This window comes from Elephantulus edwardii, unplaced genomic scaffold (genome assembly GCF_000299155.1).
Source record: "Elephantulus edwardii isolate Elephantulus edwardi_28Jun2011 unplaced genomic scaffold, EleEdw1.0 scaffold00034, whole genome shotgun sequence".
In the NCBI taxonomy this organism is placed as follows: domain Eukaryota; kingdom Metazoa; phylum Chordata; class Mammalia; order Macroscelidea; family Macroscelididae; genus Elephantulus; species Elephantulus edwardii.
In genome coordinates, this window is record NW_006399784.1 from 11868505 (window position 1) to 11887570 (window position 19066).

Here is a 19066-nt window from a genome sequence, read left to right on the forward strand (position 1 = left end):
TAGCGACCCTATGTACAACATACAAAGCATTAAAATCTATCTCAAATACAAACAATATTTAGCTGATTCCCACTTTTTAATTTTTATTTTATGTGAGGCACTGATAAAAGAAAAAAAAATGTACTATTTGTCTTGAAGGGGCAGAAATGTTCCTACTATTTTTCCTGTGGTAAAATCCCTATTTCTTAGTCCAGACAGTCAAATGCTTCAGATCCAAATAGTATTTATCTATGGAATTAGAATTTGAATTATAGACTTGAGACTTTTTGCTTTGATGAGGGCTTAATAAGTTACTAGTTAGTTCAAATAACCTCAGTCTTTGTATTTTGAATGACTCTAAGTCATCTAAAAATACCTTTATGAAATTATCAATGAAATGTAAATTTGCATACCATAGAGCTTAAAACCATGCAGGCAAAGAGTTTAAAATTGGAAACATGTGGTGGGATGCACATAGGAATTGTATAAAAATGAGAAGTCTAGACTCAGACAACTACAGTTAATCATAAATTGATTCTTCAAAGGGAACAATTGGGAAGAAACAGTTTCTCCCAGCCTTGATCCTTCAATTCAGTAGCAAACATGAGTAAGAAGGAAGGATGATAATTCATTCCCTTTGTCCTCAAAGACAAGGAAATAGATTCTTTGAAATAACTGCCCACAGATGGTCTAGGCGAAGGCTAAGCTGAATGACTAACTGAGCAGCATAAACAGGATGCTTATGCCAGCCACACTTTGGGTGGGCTTCAACCCCAAAACTGGCTTCCTGAGACATTAGTCACTACCACTGCCACAAGCAACCTATATTCGCTCCGACTGAAGCATTTTATGCAGGCTGTCTCAAAAAGATTACTGTCTAGCATTGTATTGTATTTCTTGGACAGTTGGGAAAGTTTGTCTATATATCCCACAGAATATTTCAAATGAAGGAAAGAAGATGGCAATTGATCATTTGAAGAAAACTTGAAGAAACATTAGTAAGCTTCAAATATGAATACTTCTGACCAAAGTTCAGGGACTAGACATGCTAAATTAAAAGGAAGGAAATAGGAAGAGAAGATGTAGCTGAAAGCTTAACTCTGCCTATCATTAACAGTTGCTTTGTATCCCCAAGTCAACTATGGCTCATAGCAGCCATATGAACAACATATTAGAACCTTGCCCTATGCCAACTCATCTTAATTCTGTCAAGTGGGAACAGACTCAAAGATAATCTTCCAGTGGATTTTCAAAGGCTGTAAATCATATTTGAGGAGACTGTGCATCTCTTTCCTTCAGAGCAGCTGGAAAGATCCAAGATGCCTGCCTTTGGATTGGCAGGACATGTCCTTAATCACTAAGCCCTAAGCCACTGATCTGTTCTTGTTCTGGTCTACCATCTAGTTGGAACCAATTCACAGCTAACCCTCAGTATGTGTTCAGAAGCTATAAATTACAAGAGAGGAGATTGCCCTTCTTTCTCCAATGGAGTGACTGGTGGATTCAAACCTAGTATCATTGGTTTGGGAGCACAACTCCTCACCACGAAGCGACCAGAGCTACCTAGGTCACCTATCTAAGAATCATTAATTCACCTTTTCGAACTTCAATTTCTCTGCAGTGAAATGGAGAAAATACCTTTTACAGAGGATTGGTGGGAAGATTAAGTTAGGAAATATATGCTAATGTAGATATGAACATGAATATTCTTCACTTGTTTTTATTTCTCATTTGATTTTTATTTATTGCAACTCTTTTTGAGCAATTTGAAAGGAAAAGAAAAGAAAAGTATGGATTTTTTTTTCTCCTTCTTTTTAACTCTCTGGAGGAAAGCTGAAAGAAGATGTAGATGATGAAAAGGGGTTTGAAAAGGTGATACAGGAAGATGTAGGATGCATAAGCACCAACTGTACAGACAGAAAATTTGGGTAATTAAAAATGATGGCTCAAAAAATGTTACAAGAGAAAAAGAAGAGTCATGTTATTATAAAGGTGATGGAAAACAATAGATAATAATATGCATCATGCAAAAGGGCATAAATACTTTCAAGTATCTTGATTCTCATAAAAACAATTGGATATACATTTGTAGAGATCAGTAAAGACGTATTTGCCTTCTTGCTAGCCAAAAGCTTTTAATGATCATTATTAAGTAGTGGACTGAGACTACCCACCTCTTTACAAAGGCTAGTAGTCAAGGAAAGGATTGCATTTGAAACAATGATCACAAAGTAAAAGGGTCCTTCTCCCATGACCTTTGAAATAAGAGGGTCACTATCTGAAAAAGGAGGATCTGTAGCTGTGTCTTGACCTCTTTACTATGATTTGTTACAAACGAGACTATAGCTTTCATATCCTACAAATGATTTCAAGGGAGAGAAAAATGACATCTTATTAACTCAAGGATATGGCTAAACATAGTATTCAGTTGCTGTCCACATTTTCAGAGGCTGGCCCTTCTCCTTGGATTGTTTCAAATTCTACCAGTGTGATTCTATAGAAGAGTTTGCGATTGACCATCTGTTCTTGGCTAACAACAATATTATCTCCTGATTATTTACAACTCTGCTAGCATTATAAGCTATTATTCTTTACATTGACATTCTATTTGGGGCCACATTTTGCCTCTTCAATGTATTCACTGAACAACCAAGTATATAAATTAAAATATATATACCCATATAGAATTTATTTCATTTCCTTGAGCTTATTAACACTCCCGGTACTTGTCCTAGTCAATGTCTCTAAACTACTTTTTGCTTCTCACTTTTATCAGTGGCATCTGCCTTTCCAATCCATAACAGAAAAAAATAGAACTGCTTTTACTGGGTGAGATTAGGAAAAAGTAGCAACCCATCCATCCTCTTTCTTGCCAACCACCACTATGAGTTGAAGGGTAGAAACTATTGCTCTAGTTACATATTATCACCATTAATTTGGAAAAGTATTGTCATAATTATTTAATACTTCCGAGTAAAAGGCTGGGAGTAAAATTCAGTTCAAATTTCTCATTGTTAAAGGAAAAAGACTGAGGGGCAGAGAGGATTTCTAGATCAAGTTTGCACTGTTTGTTCATGGTAAGTCCCTGGTCAGCCCTCTCCCAGTGAAATAATCTTTTGTTGTGATGGTTCAAAGGTTACCAGGCCTCCTGTCTCTTTGAGGCTTTTTCTACTTACTTACTCCCTGAGTTGAGTCAGACAAGCACTTCTAAGATTTTCTAAAAACTTGTGCATTCTCAGTAACTATTTAAAAAGGGAGAGTTTTATGTTAATGGGAAAGGCCACAGAAATTCTCCTGAACAGAAGTCCTTGCCATTTACTTCTCCTGGCCACACTGCTCTAATTCCACTCCTTCCAACTCTTCTTTCAATAAAGTAAAAATTGAAAAACTCTTTTACTTCAGAGAGTGTGACGTTATTCCTTGCAGAGTTTCTGTACTCTTTCTATAGCAAGCATGTTTTCTCAGACTGTTGAAGTTAAACTGGGAGGTAAAGGGTGCCTAAAGAATAAAATGTAAGGGAAAATATGTTTTGTTATTACTAGGTATTCATTTATTCTAGATACTTTGAAATAACACAATCATACATTTTTCATGTCATTTGGAGAAGAGGAGAGACAAAAAGATGATCTAGAGGAGACTATCTACTTTCTTTTTCTCCCTTTATTTCTCTGAATAAATTTATGTTGTGGTGTTACTAATGACATCTTTTCCACTGACCTTGTACATATGCATATATATGTGTTACTTGTAGCTATTCTGGAAATACAGCATGTTTTATTAAAGACAGAACTTTTTAAATTTCAGAAACATATCCTTTATTATCTACCACTAAAACACAGAAAAGGTTTGGGAAGAGTCTTAAATGTACATACACTTCTGTGTGCATGTGTGTATGTGTATTGACATAGGAGGAGAGAATGTGATAACACTTGTAATTATTGATTTACTGAGGCAAAAATACAGTTCATGGATCCTGCCTTCCTGGGTGTTAAATGGCTAAGCAAGGCAACAGTGTACTTTAAAAGCTAATTTCATAGGGGGAGAAAACAACCGTGATACCAATCCAACTAAATAAACAAATAGAAATAAAAATGATCACCATCATCTTTTACCAATTACATACAGTTTCCTATGCTCTTTATCAGGAAAGTGGTACTCTTCTTATGTTCCATATGTACAGGAGAAGTGGGCATTCCTTCTGAAGGTTTAAGGAAACATGAAAACTACATAGAATGCTTACAATTATTTTCTCTTGGTCGACAGAGTAGATGCCTTTCCTTTGGGAAATGTTTGAGGTAAAAATAAAGTCATATTAATTTAGAAGATACTGTTTAGTAAGTGCTCAGACTCTGGATTATATAGCATTTTCTTTCAATGCAAGAATCACACTTTTCTAGGAAAGATTACAACAAAGGATATTAGGAAGACTAGGAGACGATAATGTGTTAGAAGAACCAGCTATGCTAAATACAAGAAGAGTTTAAGAAATAAGAATCAAGTACAATGGAGATAAACTTGCCAACATGGAGGTGATTTTGTCTAGGAGTCATTTGGGAGCACTTGATTTTATTTATAAAGGGATTGTTAAATCAATCTATTGAACATGGATGAAGTGAAACATGAAACACCACGGTAGAGTATTGTTCTAGGTCTTCTGTAACTATACTTTTCAATCATTCCACTGAAATTCTAGTAGAACTTCAGTGACTTAATACTACTACTAATAAAATAATTCAAGAATGTCTATTTATTTATTTCCTTGTGGTGTCAGGCATGGTTCTACAGAATAAACTTCTACGGAAGTTTTACACACTAAAATTTAGTCTTTGCCTTTACAATCTAGTGAAAGCAAATGTCTTTATTTACAGACACATGGGTGTACATGTACAGATGCACCCCCCCTTTCATGTGGTTGGACAGGAAACACAGCTACATGGATATGACAAAAACATGTTGTTGTTGTTGTTATGTGCCGTCGAGTGTTGAGTAGTTTGCGACTCATAGCGACCCTATGTACAACAGCTCTAAACCCTGCTCTATTCTGTGCCAATTGCATTGCCTCTGACACACCCATCCTGATTACTCCAGTCACTGAATCAATCCATCTCAGAGGGTCTTCCCCTCCTGCTCTGTCCCTCTACTCTACCCAGCATGATGTCCCTCTCCAAAGACCTGTCTCTCCTTGCAACATGTTCAAAGTATGTCAGACGATGGCCCAGAATCTTTGCCTCCAAGGAGTAGCTTGGTTTAACCCTCTCTAGGATGAATCTGTTTGTTTTCTTGGCGGAACACAATTTAGAAAAATAATGGTTAAAAATTAAATTTACAAAAATAAACTGGAGAGTAATGAACTTTGTTATAAACTGATCAAAATGAATATATAAAGTATACCCTGTATACAGCAAACCCATTATGCTATTTTTTAATTTTTTCCCCATTATACTATTAAAACTGAGAACACTCTCACTTTTGGAATATATTTATCATGCAAACAGGAATTCACACTGATGCCCAAAAGCTTTTAAAGTCAATAAACTAACAAGGCTTGTTCCCACTAAATTGTAAATTTCTGGAAGTGCAAAGCTGTGCTTTACTTAATACTCAGAAGATAGAAGTAGTAAAAGATGAAAGAACGAGCAAGTATGTGTTCAGACTCTGGATTATGTAAAGTAGAATTTAAAGAGGGGAAAACAGGAACTGGATTAAGGTAGTCCACACAGGGATTTGGCTGGTTGGTTCCCAGCCCTGTCCAGAGATACAGGAAGACTTGTTATTTGCAGCGAAACTAAGAAAGTTCAGCTTCTGTTTTGATCCAGAACGATCTGTTCCTGTAAAATGTAGAGACACTGAATTTTAGGAACACCGCATTTTAGGGAGACTGTTTTCTTGACCCTATGTCTTAGTAAAGCATCTCTATCTAGACTCTTCAAAGAAGAGGTAAGGCAGGCAGTTTTTACAGGAAGGGAAACGCCTCCAAAACAGGCATTTAAGACTCCACCCCTATTTCACCAAGCACCTTAAGGCTGTGTCCTTCCTTGCCAGTGCGGGTGGAGGACCACGTGGTCGCATTGTTTGCATTGACTTGTTTAACAAAGCCTGGGAGGAGGTGGTGTGATGTTCTGATTTGCGTGCTTTTGCACTTGTTTGATATTAATCTAATGCAGCCCGACTAGCAAGAGGGCAGGGATTTTTGTGTCTTCAAGGCTACTTCCTACAACAGAACCTGAGATAGTAGGCATTAAATATAGAACTAATTATAAATATTGCCCGTTTTCTTTGACAGTTTGCCTTTTGTTTTATCCGTTCCACTTTCAAGGGTAGAAGCAAGAAGGAAATCTGTGAATTCTAGTTTCTCTTATTCCTTCACTTGAGTAACTCTAGGCAAGGGGTCTTGACAAAGTCCTTTCACTGGGGTCAAAGGGGTGTGTGTGTACAAAGGAAGAGTTGCAGTATGTTCTCTACTTCCTTTGGGCTATGTTGCACCCTCTGTCATTTAGCACTTTATTTGGGGTTAGGGGCGCCATAGGGTAAGGAAATCAAGGGAAGTGACCGGCTGCATTTCCTGGCGGGTCAGTCTGAGCCCCGAAAGTTACGAGCCCTTCAGCACCCCTGACTGCGCCAGCACCTGTTGGGCAGCCAGTTGTCAGCCAAGGCAGCGAGAGACGACTGCGGCCGAGGCTGCCTCTCCCCGAGGCGCCGACCCCCGCGCGCCCCACCGCGGCTCGCGGGAGTGCGACTCCGGGCTCTGCCTCCCCCGTCTGCCCGCTGCGCACTCCGCCTGGGCTCGGCCCAGGGTCCCCTCCTCCCGACTTCTGCCCGGCTGGGGGAAGGTGGAGAAGGGGAGGGGACAAGTCCGATTCTCCGGGCCGCCCAGGCCTTCTCTCTCCACCCCGTGCCGAGACGCTGCGCCGAGCCCCGAGGTTTGCGCAGAGCCCTGGGCTTTTGGGGGAGGGGAGTGGTAGCGACCGGGGCCCCCACCGGTGACCCCACGGAGCCCTACTTCCCTTGACTTCGAAGAGGGGGCCAGGCGCACAAACAAGGTGAATTTTAGTGGCGCCCAACTCAAGCCAGGTGGCGGAATCCGTGCTGCAGAGGCTGGGACGGGGTACAGGCTGCGCGCTGGGCGGGGGAGCGGGCACCCTGAGGTCTCCCTCCGCCTGCGCCCGGGGCGCCTCGGCTGGGAGTCCCCACGCCCCATTCCGGCTCCTCGGCCTGGGGAACCACCGCGGCGCCCTCGTCTGATTCCGTCCCCCTCCCCCTTTGGGGGTGGGGGTGGAGCTGGGGAGAGGGGCTCTCGGACAGCCGCATCTATTGGCAGCTTTGTTATTGATCGGCAACTCTTTGCAGCCAACTTGGCTTGGCCGGACCCTTGAGTTTTCGCCTCTGCCTTGTGCCTCAGACTGACAGGTGCTCCCAGCAACTTGCTGGTGACTTCTCGCCGCTCCCCCGTCTCCCTTGTGTCCCCACCCCCTCTTTTCCTCCCTCGCCTTCACCCCCACCCCCACCACTTCGGCACAGCTCAGGATTTGTTTAAACCTTGGGAAACTGGTTCAGGTCCAGGTTTTGCTTTGATCCTTTTCAAAAACTGGAGACACAGAAGAGGGCTCTAGGAAAAAGTTTTGGATGGGATTATGTGGAAACTACCCTGCGATTCTCTGCTGCCAGAGCAGGCTCGGCGCTTCCACCCCAGTGCAGCCTTCCCCTGGCGGTGGTGAAAGAGACTCAGGAGCCGCTGCTTCCAAAGTGCCCGCCGTGAGTAAGCTCTCGCCCCAATCAGCCAAATGCTCCTCTTCGGGCTTCTCCTGCTGACATCTGCCCTGGTCGGCCAGAGACACGGGACTCAGGCGGAGTCCAACCTGAGTAGTAAATTCCAGTTCTCCAGCAACAAGGAACAGAACGGTAAGACGTTTCCCCTACCTCTGCCCCCGCTCAGTTGTTTCTTGCTCGTCTGAGTGTATTATACTGGCGTTATGAGTTCTTGTGTGATGTACACCAGCCTGTGAGGGCTGGTAATCATCTCTTTTCTATCCATGCAAATGCGCGCTCAGTTCATTGGCATGGACTTTTGGAGGTTACGTGTAGTTTGCAACTTCAGAAGCTACTACAAAGCTCTGAGAGAGTAACCAGAGTCTCACTGCAGCCTCAGTGAGATTGGGCATTCTGGAAGTGATTGTGAATGTCAGTTCAAACTTGAGCATGTTCAAAATGCACGTTGTAGGACCTCTCACTGCCAGAGTTAGAAGTTCAAGAACTGCCTCTAATGAGGGATGAAAAAAATGAATGGGTCTTTGGCATGTTTGACTCTACTCGGATTTTGAAGGGGTAGGAATGTATCAACTGCATTAATTGAAGTGCTTTAGTTAGAGGGGCACCGAATTAGTCATTAGATGGGAAATATAGAGGTCAAGAGGCTGTGTGGGCGTTTTGAAAGGGGATTTTTAAAAAAATAAACCATTGCCCTTGTGCTCCTAATTTTTGTTTTTTAAACGTGCCTTTGTACTCTGAAGTCCTTACCTTTCTGGCGGCGTGTTTTTGTATGTGTTGGTGAATGACTGCTATTTTGTGTGTGCTGGAAACGACTTAATCCTGCATAGGAAATGAGAATTACTTTCAGCTTTCAAGTGTACCTGAAATGTTTAGAAAACTCTCAGATGCAAGTTCCCTTGGGCTGGGATTGCGCAGAGCTGGAGAAAGGCTCCTTTCATAAAGCCAGGGCAGCTTCAGGGTGTGTAATTTGCTTAGCCTCTGAACCCCCATATGATTTACATCATTCAGTTTCTAAACGCTCTTTCTCTTGATCTACTATTATGAAGTCATTTTTGTGAAGACTTTGTAAATAGAAATTTTATACTGCACATGAAACCACAATGTTAATGTAGGCTGTCTAAAATTAGATTATTAAAACATCTTGCTTACAAGTAGTGGTTCCCAATGCTGTTTGAAAAGGAATGGACATGTTTTTACTACTTTCTGTGTCATCTGTGCAGAATGCAAGAAGGCTGTCACCTCGTTAAGTGGGCTAAATGAACACAGGCAGCATACCTAGAAAATCAGAATGGCGTGTACCATAGTGTTCTGTAACTTTCTAAGTAATGGATGTTTCAAAGCTTTAACTTGGAATTTAAACTCTCTAAAGTGTTCATCTTTAAGATAAGGCACAGAAAGTTCTTGAGTACAAAAATAGATGAAATAAAGGAGTTCTGGAACTATTGTAAGGCAGTGTTTGCTGCTCTTGCTGCATGACATGGTATTATATCTATCAGACAATATTGGTGTGGTTGCTCCTTACAACTTTAAATGTGATGGCACACGGCACCTGCAGGCTGCTTGAGCTGTTGATCAAAGGGCAGCCTAGGGATCTATCTCAAATCACAGGAGCTGCAGAGGGCTGGGGGAAAGTGATCAAAGGAGCCACAGCACCAGCTGTACCCTGGCAGGAAGCAGATCAGACCAACCTTTGTTCTGTCTCATGTAAAATAAATGTCCAGTTCAAAATAATGCTTATTACTGGACACGCTTCTCCTAAGTGACAACAATGCGTGGTATTCCTGGCTTCTGTCTCCTATCTTCAGTTGCCCTGTCTGGTATGATTTTTCCCTACTGCTCTGGGTTTTTAAGCTTATGCTTGATATCTGTCATCTTTCCCAAATTCCTTTCCTACCTGTGCCTCTTGTTGCTCCTTTCTTGTGGTTCTCTCATTGGAATCCCTGTGCTACTCTCACTTTGTAATGGACTCTAGAGTTCTCTTATGGCAGGTTATTGGCCTCCACCAATCATATAGTAGGTTCACTCCCTTAAGAGAGGTGGGTTCATTAAACCAGGCCACACACATTTTGATGGCTTCTGAGGCCTGGCCCTTTCCATTCTTACAATGCATGGTGCTAAATATAGCCTGGTAGCTTCCTAATCTGTGGGCAGAGAATTGGGCTATGTTTAGCTCTTGGGAACACTGGCAACAGGAAGTAACTAGAGGTGGGGTAACTACTCACCTTCTAGTTTTTAGCCTGCAGTGAAATGAGATTGACCAGCACTAGGGGGCAATATAGAACTATTTTCCTACTCATGCTCAAGTTATCATTATGCTTCACTTGAAGAATCCAAGATTTGAGGATAACAGGTAGGTACTTAAGAAAATCTCTTCTTGAATGAGACTAGATTTGTTACACTTGTTTTTATTTTTAAACTTCAAATTTACCATTCCCTTGCATGGGATTTTGTTGTCTTCCTTCTGAGTTATGATTGATTTTTAAGTTCTCATCGTATTGCTAACTTTGAAGGATTGTCCAGTTCTGAAGGTAAAAAGAATTCTCAGGACACTGCGTAGAAAATGCCATTGACACAGTTTATGCAAGACATCATTTTACGCAAGGTCTGCTAATGCTTAATCTAAAATACCCAAATTGATCTGTGATGATGGGAGCTCATTGCTGCTTTCGGAACTACTCATTACAGTGTGTTTCCTGGAGTATTCCAAATCCCTCATGGTGTGTGCTCAGCCAAACCCCTATCCTGCTCACTTTCAGTGTTAAGTGGGTATCCAGGAATCAACTGCTATAGCTAATACTACATACAGTGTACATAGAGGAACACTTGGAAATGCTTCAAAAGTAATTTAGGGAAATCTACGTCATTTGCCCCATTAATAATTATCTGACTTTTGGCTTAATATTAGATTTTACTATAAGAATAGCTTTGCCTCTTATTTATCTGTGTGTCCATCATTCCTAATAGAGCTTCTGACCCTGAAGTCTTACACATAAGTCTCCAAATTGAAGGACAGTGATAAAATATAGTAATACTAGCTTGCTTAGAGAGTAGATGGGATGGCCATTACTGCTGGTGTGACTATTAGGGTGAGAAAAAAATGACATGTAAACTATGATGAAGTAGAGAAAAAAGACAAGAGAATTCAAGTTATTAAACATCCAGTTTAACCAAATGAGACTAGAGAACTCCCAGAGATGGCCACTCTGGGTTTCTCTCCCTAAAGATTGAATGGAAACAATATCCTAGGGTCACCTTTAAGTGATGTAATATATTGACATCTAAAACTAAAGGATAATATTTGAGTGCATGGTGCCCTGTATGAGACCTATGTGTAAAAAAAACTGCATAAGAAAAAAATATCAAATTGCTCTGGAGCTAAGATGAGAAGATAAAGGAGGCAGGGGCAAAAATAAGGAGGTAGGAACACTAGAGCCCTGGAAGTAGGATAGTCAGAAAGCACTTAAAGAGAATGTTGACACATTCTGACAAATATAATTAATCTCACTGAGCAATTTATGTAGAAATTATGAAATGGGAATCCAATTTGCTATGTAAATTTTCAATTAACAGACATTAAAATGTTATTTTATAAATGGCCTGTATTTACCTGTTTGCTGAACCTGAGGAGGCCCTAACGTGCTGGCTGCAGAAGGTCAAGGACTACAGTCTTCAGTATGGATTGAAGCTCAACAAGAAAACAAAGATTCTCACCACTAGGCTGATTGAAAGCATCATGCTAGATAATGAAGAGATTAAGATTGTTGATCGCTTCAATTTGCTTGGCTCTACAGTCAACACTCTTGGCACCAGCAGCCAGGAAATTAAAAGATGAATTGCATTGGGAAAGTCTGCTGTCAGAGATCTCTCCAATGTACTGAAGAGCAGCGTATTCAGTCTGGAGACTAATGTGCACCTGATACAGGCCATAGTCTTCGCAGTTATCTGCTATGCATCACAGAGCTGGACAATGACTAGGGATGACAGAAGGAGAGTTGATGCTTTTGAGTTGTGGTGCTGGAGAAGAGTATTGAGTATACAATGGACTGCTAGGAGAAAAAACAGGTTCGTCCTGGAGAGGTGGAAGCCATGCTGCTCTTTTGAATCAAGGATTCTGAAGCTTTGTCTGACATACTTTGGACATGTTGCAAGGCAGGATCAGTCCTTGGAGAGTTATGTCATGCTTGGGAAGGTAGAGGGACAGTGCAGGAGAGGAAGACTCTCGATGAGACGGATTGATTCAGTCACTGGGGGAATGGGGATAGGCATGTCGGAGACCATACGATCTGCAATGGACAGAGCAGGGTAAAGGGCTGTTGAACATAGGGTTGCTGTGAGTTGCAGGCAACTCAACGGCACATAATAACAACATTGCATATAGTTCCAAGGAGATGCCAATCTCAAAATTGTTGGTGAAGTAATGTCTGGTTGTAGTATGCCCAGGAAACTGAAATATGCTTCTTATTTTCCTCTCTTTCTTGAACCATGTTGAATGTACCTATTTTAGTTAGGGATATCCTTATGTACATCATTCAGTGCATATGTCTTTCCCTCAAGAGCTTTAGTGGCATCGTGGACCATTCATTCTGGGGGCAGATGATCCCCTAATACTGTCTTTTAGAATACTTTAATCTTACGTTTCTGGCTTTTCTTTTTATCAGCTTCAGTTTTCTTTTCCTACCACTGTCATTGTGCCTACATTTTACAAAGCTGTTCCCACTCCTCCTAAACTCTGTTTTATTGAAAACACATTATCACAGTCTGTGGAATAGAGTCTAAGAGGAGGTAAGCTCAGAGGAGGGCACAGTCACTTTCTTGTGAATTAGTCTGTAAGTTTTAGTCCATGACCTTTCTGACATTTATTTTTGTTGTTTGGAAGCTTTTTAACTTCCTCTTGTTTCTTCTGTTGAAGTTGAAGTGAAGGACCTTATGTAATGATGAATGTCCTTTTCACAGAAGATCACAAGAAGTTACATTTTTATTTGATCATAATTTTTCCCTTCCATATAAACTGTTGGACCTCTGGTGGTCTAAAAGGTAAGGAGTTGTGCTACCATCCTAAAGGTGGGTGGTTGGAATCCACCAGCTGCTTCTCTGGAGAGTGATGGGTAGTCTCCTTCCATAAAATTTTCATCCTGTATAGGTTGATTCCCACTCAGTGACACCTAATAACAACAGCAATTATTGACTGAAATCTGTGTTTAATGTGGTATACTTCATAGTTGTCTATAGAAATCTTCAGGGAATAGTGTATTAGTATGAAGTGGTCTTAAATTGATGCAAAGATACAACACTCATTTCGAGCAAGGATGCCATGTTATGAGGCTCTATCTTAAATATAAAAACCTTTATTGTTGTTATTATGTACTGTTGTGTAGGAATCGACCTGTAGCTGAACTTTTAGTGAGTTTTCAGAGGCAGTAAATCATATGGGAGGAGATTGCCCATCTTTTCACCTGTGGAGTTGGATTCAGGCTGTGCAACTCCTTACCACTAAGCCACCAGTCCTCTTATGTCAACACCTTAGCTTTGTCAATTCTTATTTTATTCCTGTCTTTCTTTGCATTGAGCTTCACCAAATAAAACAAAGTTGTAAGGCTGCTAATTATTTTATTAAATATATTTTACTTATTTCATTTGAAATTATAGAAGTCAAAATCAACGCATTTCCATCTTCTGAGTCTATTTTAAAGTTTCTGATTGTTTTCTTTGAAAGCATTATATGTAGCCAGAATAGTGTCTTCCTTTTTCTCTAAATACCTGTGGCTGGGAAATTTGTGTCTCAGCTAAAACTGGTATTATTTGTTTAATTAAAGATGCTTTTGTTCTCTGCTTTGCCTCTGGCTAACTATCACCTGTGGGTTTAATTTTCCTTGTCAGAAATAAATGGCATTGACTGTTCCTTATGTCCTAGGCCAGTCCTCTTGCTCTTTGTTCATGCAAAGGGCATAGTGATAAGTGAAAGAAAAGGATATTCTACTCAAGTTCAAAGTATTCTATTAAAACGATTGGACTATTTCAGAATCTTCAGGTGCTAGACTCTGCTTTGTATTCAAGAACACCATGACTCCACAAAAATCTTTTCATGTCTCAGATATTTCCACAATGTTTCCTAGAATTTTAGCCTCTTAAATAAATCTTCCTTATCTTTCCAGTCCTGTTTGGTATTGTTGTTGTGATGTGCATTGAGTCAAGTATGACTCATAGTGACTCAGGGTTCAAATCTGAACCCTACTCTATCTGTGCCAACTTGATTATCTCTGAAAAACTTGAGCCCATTTCTGTAGTCATTTCATCGATCCAACTCTTTGAGGGGCTTTCCCTGTTTCACTAACCTGTCCAAGCATGAAATCCCTTTCCAAGGAATAGCCTCTTCTAGCAGCATGCCCAAAGTAAGAGAGATGAAGCTTCAGCATCCTTGGTTCCGAGGAATATTCTGGCTGCACTTTTTCTAAGACACCCTTTTCTTGTTCTTTTATGACAGTCCATGACATAGTCAGTACTCTTCTCCAATATCACAGCTCAAAGCCATCAATTCTTCTTGTCATCTTTATTCATTGTCTTAATTAAGGAAAGATTATAGAGAAAGCAATTATAAGTGATATGTTTTGTTTAATTACCGATACATATAAGAATATCAACTGAGTTCAGGATATTTATACTTTTAAGTGAGTCTTTGTCTTGAGAGCAGAAAATGTGACTTAAGGGCACAGGGCTGCGAACAGCTCTCTGAAAGAACCAGAGGAAGTGAGAATAGCACAGTCCCCCACAGCCCCAGAGCAGAACAGATAGAGAGCCTATAGCCCAGACCCATGGTACCTCAGGAGCCCCAGCAGCAGCAAGAGGTTGATTTATTCATTGTTGACTCACAGGTATATAGTTGCTTTACCGAGAATGGGATTTATTAGGGAAGTAAGTTGGAGAGTGGAGGGAGGCAAAAAATATCTCAAATGTAAGTCCAGGTTTAGTCCAGAAGTCCCAAACCAGATAAATACAAACACAATTCCTTAATTAGTAAAAGTCTTGGTTCTAGTTCAGCAACACAAATTCAAGAAGCCTCTGGTTTCCTCAGTCACCTGTCAAGGTTTGCCTCAGAGCAGTTTAAATCAAATTCTCTTTTAAGCATCCCGCAAGAACAGCAAATCCTTTAACGATGGCCAGTACAAATGCAAGCAGCCTCTGGTCCCACTGCAGCAGTGCCACAGTCTGTCTACTACCACCACCAAAGTCTTACTCTTACCATGGTCTTGCTGCAGTCTCTCATCTCGAGTCTTGCCCATCTCAAGTATTGCTCATCTCAAGTTTTGCTGCCAACAAGTCTTGCTACTTAGTGGGAAGACTTCTTATCTTAGTCTTACATCTATTGATAATTGCAAGACTGTGTGTCTGCAGATAAGGTAGTTGGAGAGCAGAGGTGGCCTAACATAATGGCTAAAGGAAAAGCCAACTTTTAGGCTAACATTGCAGTCTTTAATTATTCGTATTACAAATAATTAAAACAGTGCGAATAGATAAGTTGAACTAATTATTGGACAGGTCCTATGAACATGTCTGTTTATCAACATTTGGTTTCCTTGTTGAGAAATTATTAATACTTAATCTGTCTTTTGTGATAAGTCCAATTAATTCTTTTGAACAAGTGCGATTTTTTCTTTTTTCTGCACAAAGACTTACTCATTGCAAATACCTTTTTTTAAAAATAGTTTTATTTACAAAATTTAAATACATTTTTTTTATAACAGATTCTTCCAATTTCCCTCACCCCCCATCAAATTATACAACCCCATGATTAAGCCTCCCCTCCACCCTACCCCACCCATTTTGGATCCTTATGCTCATTCTACAATAATGATTTTATACAATATTTGTCCTTGTGGGACTGAGCTATTTTACTCAGCATAATGCTCTCCAGTCCCTCCCAAGTTAGATAATAATTTACAGAATCATTGCTCCCGAGTGCTGCGTAGTATTCCATAATTTCTCAATCTGTTTGTTTGTAGTTGGACATTTGGACTGTTTCCATGTTCTCACAACGGTGAATCATGCTACTATGAACATTGGTGTACCAATTTCTTCTTGTGCCTTAGTTCTCATTGTCTCAGGGGATATTCCAAATAGTGGAATAGTGAGGTCATATGGGATTTCTGTGTTCAGCTTTTTGGAGAAGCACCAGTCATTCAGAAATGTTGTACCATTTTACAATCCCACCAACAATATATAAGTGTTCTTAAGTATTTTCTTTTCATCTGAAATTCAGTAGCTTCATGGGGCTGAATACTTGAGCAGTCATACTTGTGATACCTCTTTTCCTATTTTAGCACAATTTGATATACGAATCTTTCATAATTTTCTTTACATATAATTCAGAAGATGCAGGCATCTTTGATTTGAATTTCAAGCTGAAATGTACATTGCATCTACTCCTTCTTGACTATCTCCTTATTTGACATTGTATGTTAATGACATATATCTGACAGTAATGAATGTGGAGGTGCTAGGTGTGTCGGCTTGACTGAGTCATCATTCTCAGTGGTTTCTCAGTTATGCCATGATGTAGTCTATCCATTTTATGGGATGTTGTCCTCCTCCCATTTTTGCATATGACCTGGTCTTTGGAATTTAGCCATGTGGATAAATGGTGAATGGGTGTACTATCCTTTAAGCCATGATCAGTTGATCATTCATGTTGCCTTTCCTCAGAAGTTGGTGAAAAGAAATTGATTAACGTGATCCTCTCATTCTTCAGTTGCACCTCTCTGCTGTCCTGCACTTGGTCACATAATCTTATATTGTTAGGTAATTTTTTCCCATTTATGTATGTATGTATGTATATATGCATGCATTTAATTTTATTAATTTTAATGAACATTTGCCGAGATTTGGGGTTTCCATTCATTTATTGTTGCACTATAAAATTATCTGTGTTAGTTTTCTCCAGCACTGTCTGTGTTTGATTGTGTTCACAAATCTTTCTTTTATGTCTCTTACAGACACATAAAGACATATCTAACGATTTGCTTTGAGGTGATATGTGCCAGTATTATAATCAAAAGCAAACAATACAACCAAACATACAAACAAACAAAAACCCTTTGTTGTCATAATACCCCCTACGCGTGGCAGTCCCACGTCTGGCAGAGTGGAACTACTGCATAGTTTTTAGGCTTCGGTCTGTGCAGAAGCAGATTGCCAAACTTTTTTTTTTTATAAACATGATACTGCTGGATTATCCACTTTTAAATGAGTAGACTGGTGAAAATATTGAAATCTGCCACTGGTTTGGGAGGACAGCAACTGCATCTTTGTTTGGACACCTGAACTATTTACTAACCTAGAAACTGTATGGCAAATGCCCATGCTTACCTTGATGCCTTGAGGATACTGCTCCAGCCTTGCTCACCACCCTCAATCCTAATTAACCAATGTACATGCCTTACTATTGTTGAATTCAGACTCCTATCTATTGTTCCCCATATTGGGAACTCAGGCCTGACAAATGTTTTAAAGAACCTAGAGAGAGGAAGAAATGTTTCCATTTTGAAGCTTGCTATCTTCAGCCCCTTGAGGATTAGGACCTGAGAGTAGAGATTAGACTCATGCACGCTGGGAATGAGATTGCAATTTTTGGCTGTTCTGCTTCTCTGGTTAATACTTCCAGGTACACTACCGTATTTTTCACCTTCTTGAATTCTAGGTTAAATAGATCACCTACTCAGAGGATCTTTTTTCACTTTTTTCATTGGTTTCTCATTTTCTGTCATGGGAAAGTTAGTTAATGGCAAACCACTTATACCCCTTATTGACATTCTTGTTTTTTTACTTACTAATTATTTCTCTCGGTGAGATGGATTGATTCAGTGACTGGGGTAATGGAGGTAGGTCTGTGAGGGAAAATAAGAGTGGCTCATGATAGAGCAGAGTTTACGGCTGTTATACATACTGTTGCTATGAGTCTCAGGTGACTTGATGGCACATAACAACAACAACAACAGTTATTTCTCTGTCCTCCCACTTACACGCCTGTAGTCTTTAAGTTCTTTAGAGTATGGCATTGCTCTCTGATGAAGCCCCAGGAACCAGGATGTGGCACATTGAGCACAGTGTGTATGTGCTTAGTGTATTTATTGAGTTATTTTGAATGTAATGTCTGTTAGATTGTGGTGTTGGTAATGATAACAGGCCTTCTTTAAATATGTCTTATTGTCCTTGAAATGTCTGTATTTTCTGACATTTTTTCACAACGAATTTGTGCTTTCTTTCAGCAGCAGTTATACTTTCAGTAAATGAAAACATTACTTGATAATCATGGTAAATACGGCATGTTACAAACTAAACATATACCAAGCAGATGGGTAGGTTTCCTAGAACTGGTGCAGATAACTGTCTTAAAAATTCTCTTGCTGTGATGATCCTTATCTTTTCTAAAGATGAAGACAGTCATACACTGAATACTTGAGAATGATGAATAGCTGACCTACCTTGATGTGCTTTCCCATTCTTTGCTTGTGGCTAGGTGATAATGTGAAATTTGCTAATGACTACAAAATTATCAACAGAAACAGTGCATTAAAAGTTAGTTTGGAAAGATCTTAAAAGCTTATTCTTACTGCTGTGTATATCAAGGTTTGGAGAGCTGACATTGCTTTATCAAAGTCACTTTTGAGTCCATAAATAAACTGCAAATGTGGTAATATTTTTTTTCCTTATGTGACAACCACTTAGGCAAATAGAACTTTTGCTTCAAAATTCAGATGTTTTATAGAAAGCATTTATTTATTATTTTAGATGACTGTATACTTTCCAGGAATTAGAGGAGGTGTGAATACTTTATTCCTGAAACAGTATTTTCGGGAAAACTAAGGAAAATGGCCTTAGAATAATCACACAAATTAATTATAACAGATAATCTGATTAATGTGTATTATAATAGAGCCGATGATTGGGAAGTAGTCAAACTCTGTTTGTGAATGAGGAAACCACGCATCTCTTGGTGGTGATGACTGCACAGCATAACTAATATAACTGATAAAACTAAGCTACTACTTGAAACGGTTGAACTCGCAAAATGTGTGATATATTTATTTCTACAGGAAAATTAAAAGAAAGCAGCTGCTGATACTGTGTACCATCAAATACTTCATCAGATTGTTTTCACAGTGCAGAGGCTTCAGTTTACGGCTTTGTAGGACATTCTGTTCAGTGGGCCCACTATTGATTTTAATGATTTTATTCTACCTTCTAATCTTTTGTTCAGTTCCAGGGTCTTAAGAACTTGTGAGGGATCTTCCAAGGTACAATGATTTCTCCCTACTTACTGAGAACA

At 39.8% G+C, this 19066-nt stretch overlaps 1 protein-coding gene across 1 annotated transcript in view; it reads left to right on the forward strand.

The window, feature by feature from the left end:
* The first annotated feature begins 7344 nt into the window (after positions 1–7344).
* PDGFC (platelet derived growth factor C) overlaps positions 7345–19066 on the forward strand; it is a 312185-nt gene continuing 300463 nt past the window's right edge. Inside the window, exon 1 of the mRNA XM_006884448.1 lies at positions 7345–7878. Within this exon, the coding sequence (XP_006884510.1) occupies positions 7761–7878 (118 nt within the window). The 5' untranslated portion in view covers positions 7345–7760. The remainder of the gene's footprint in view (positions 7879–19066) is intronic.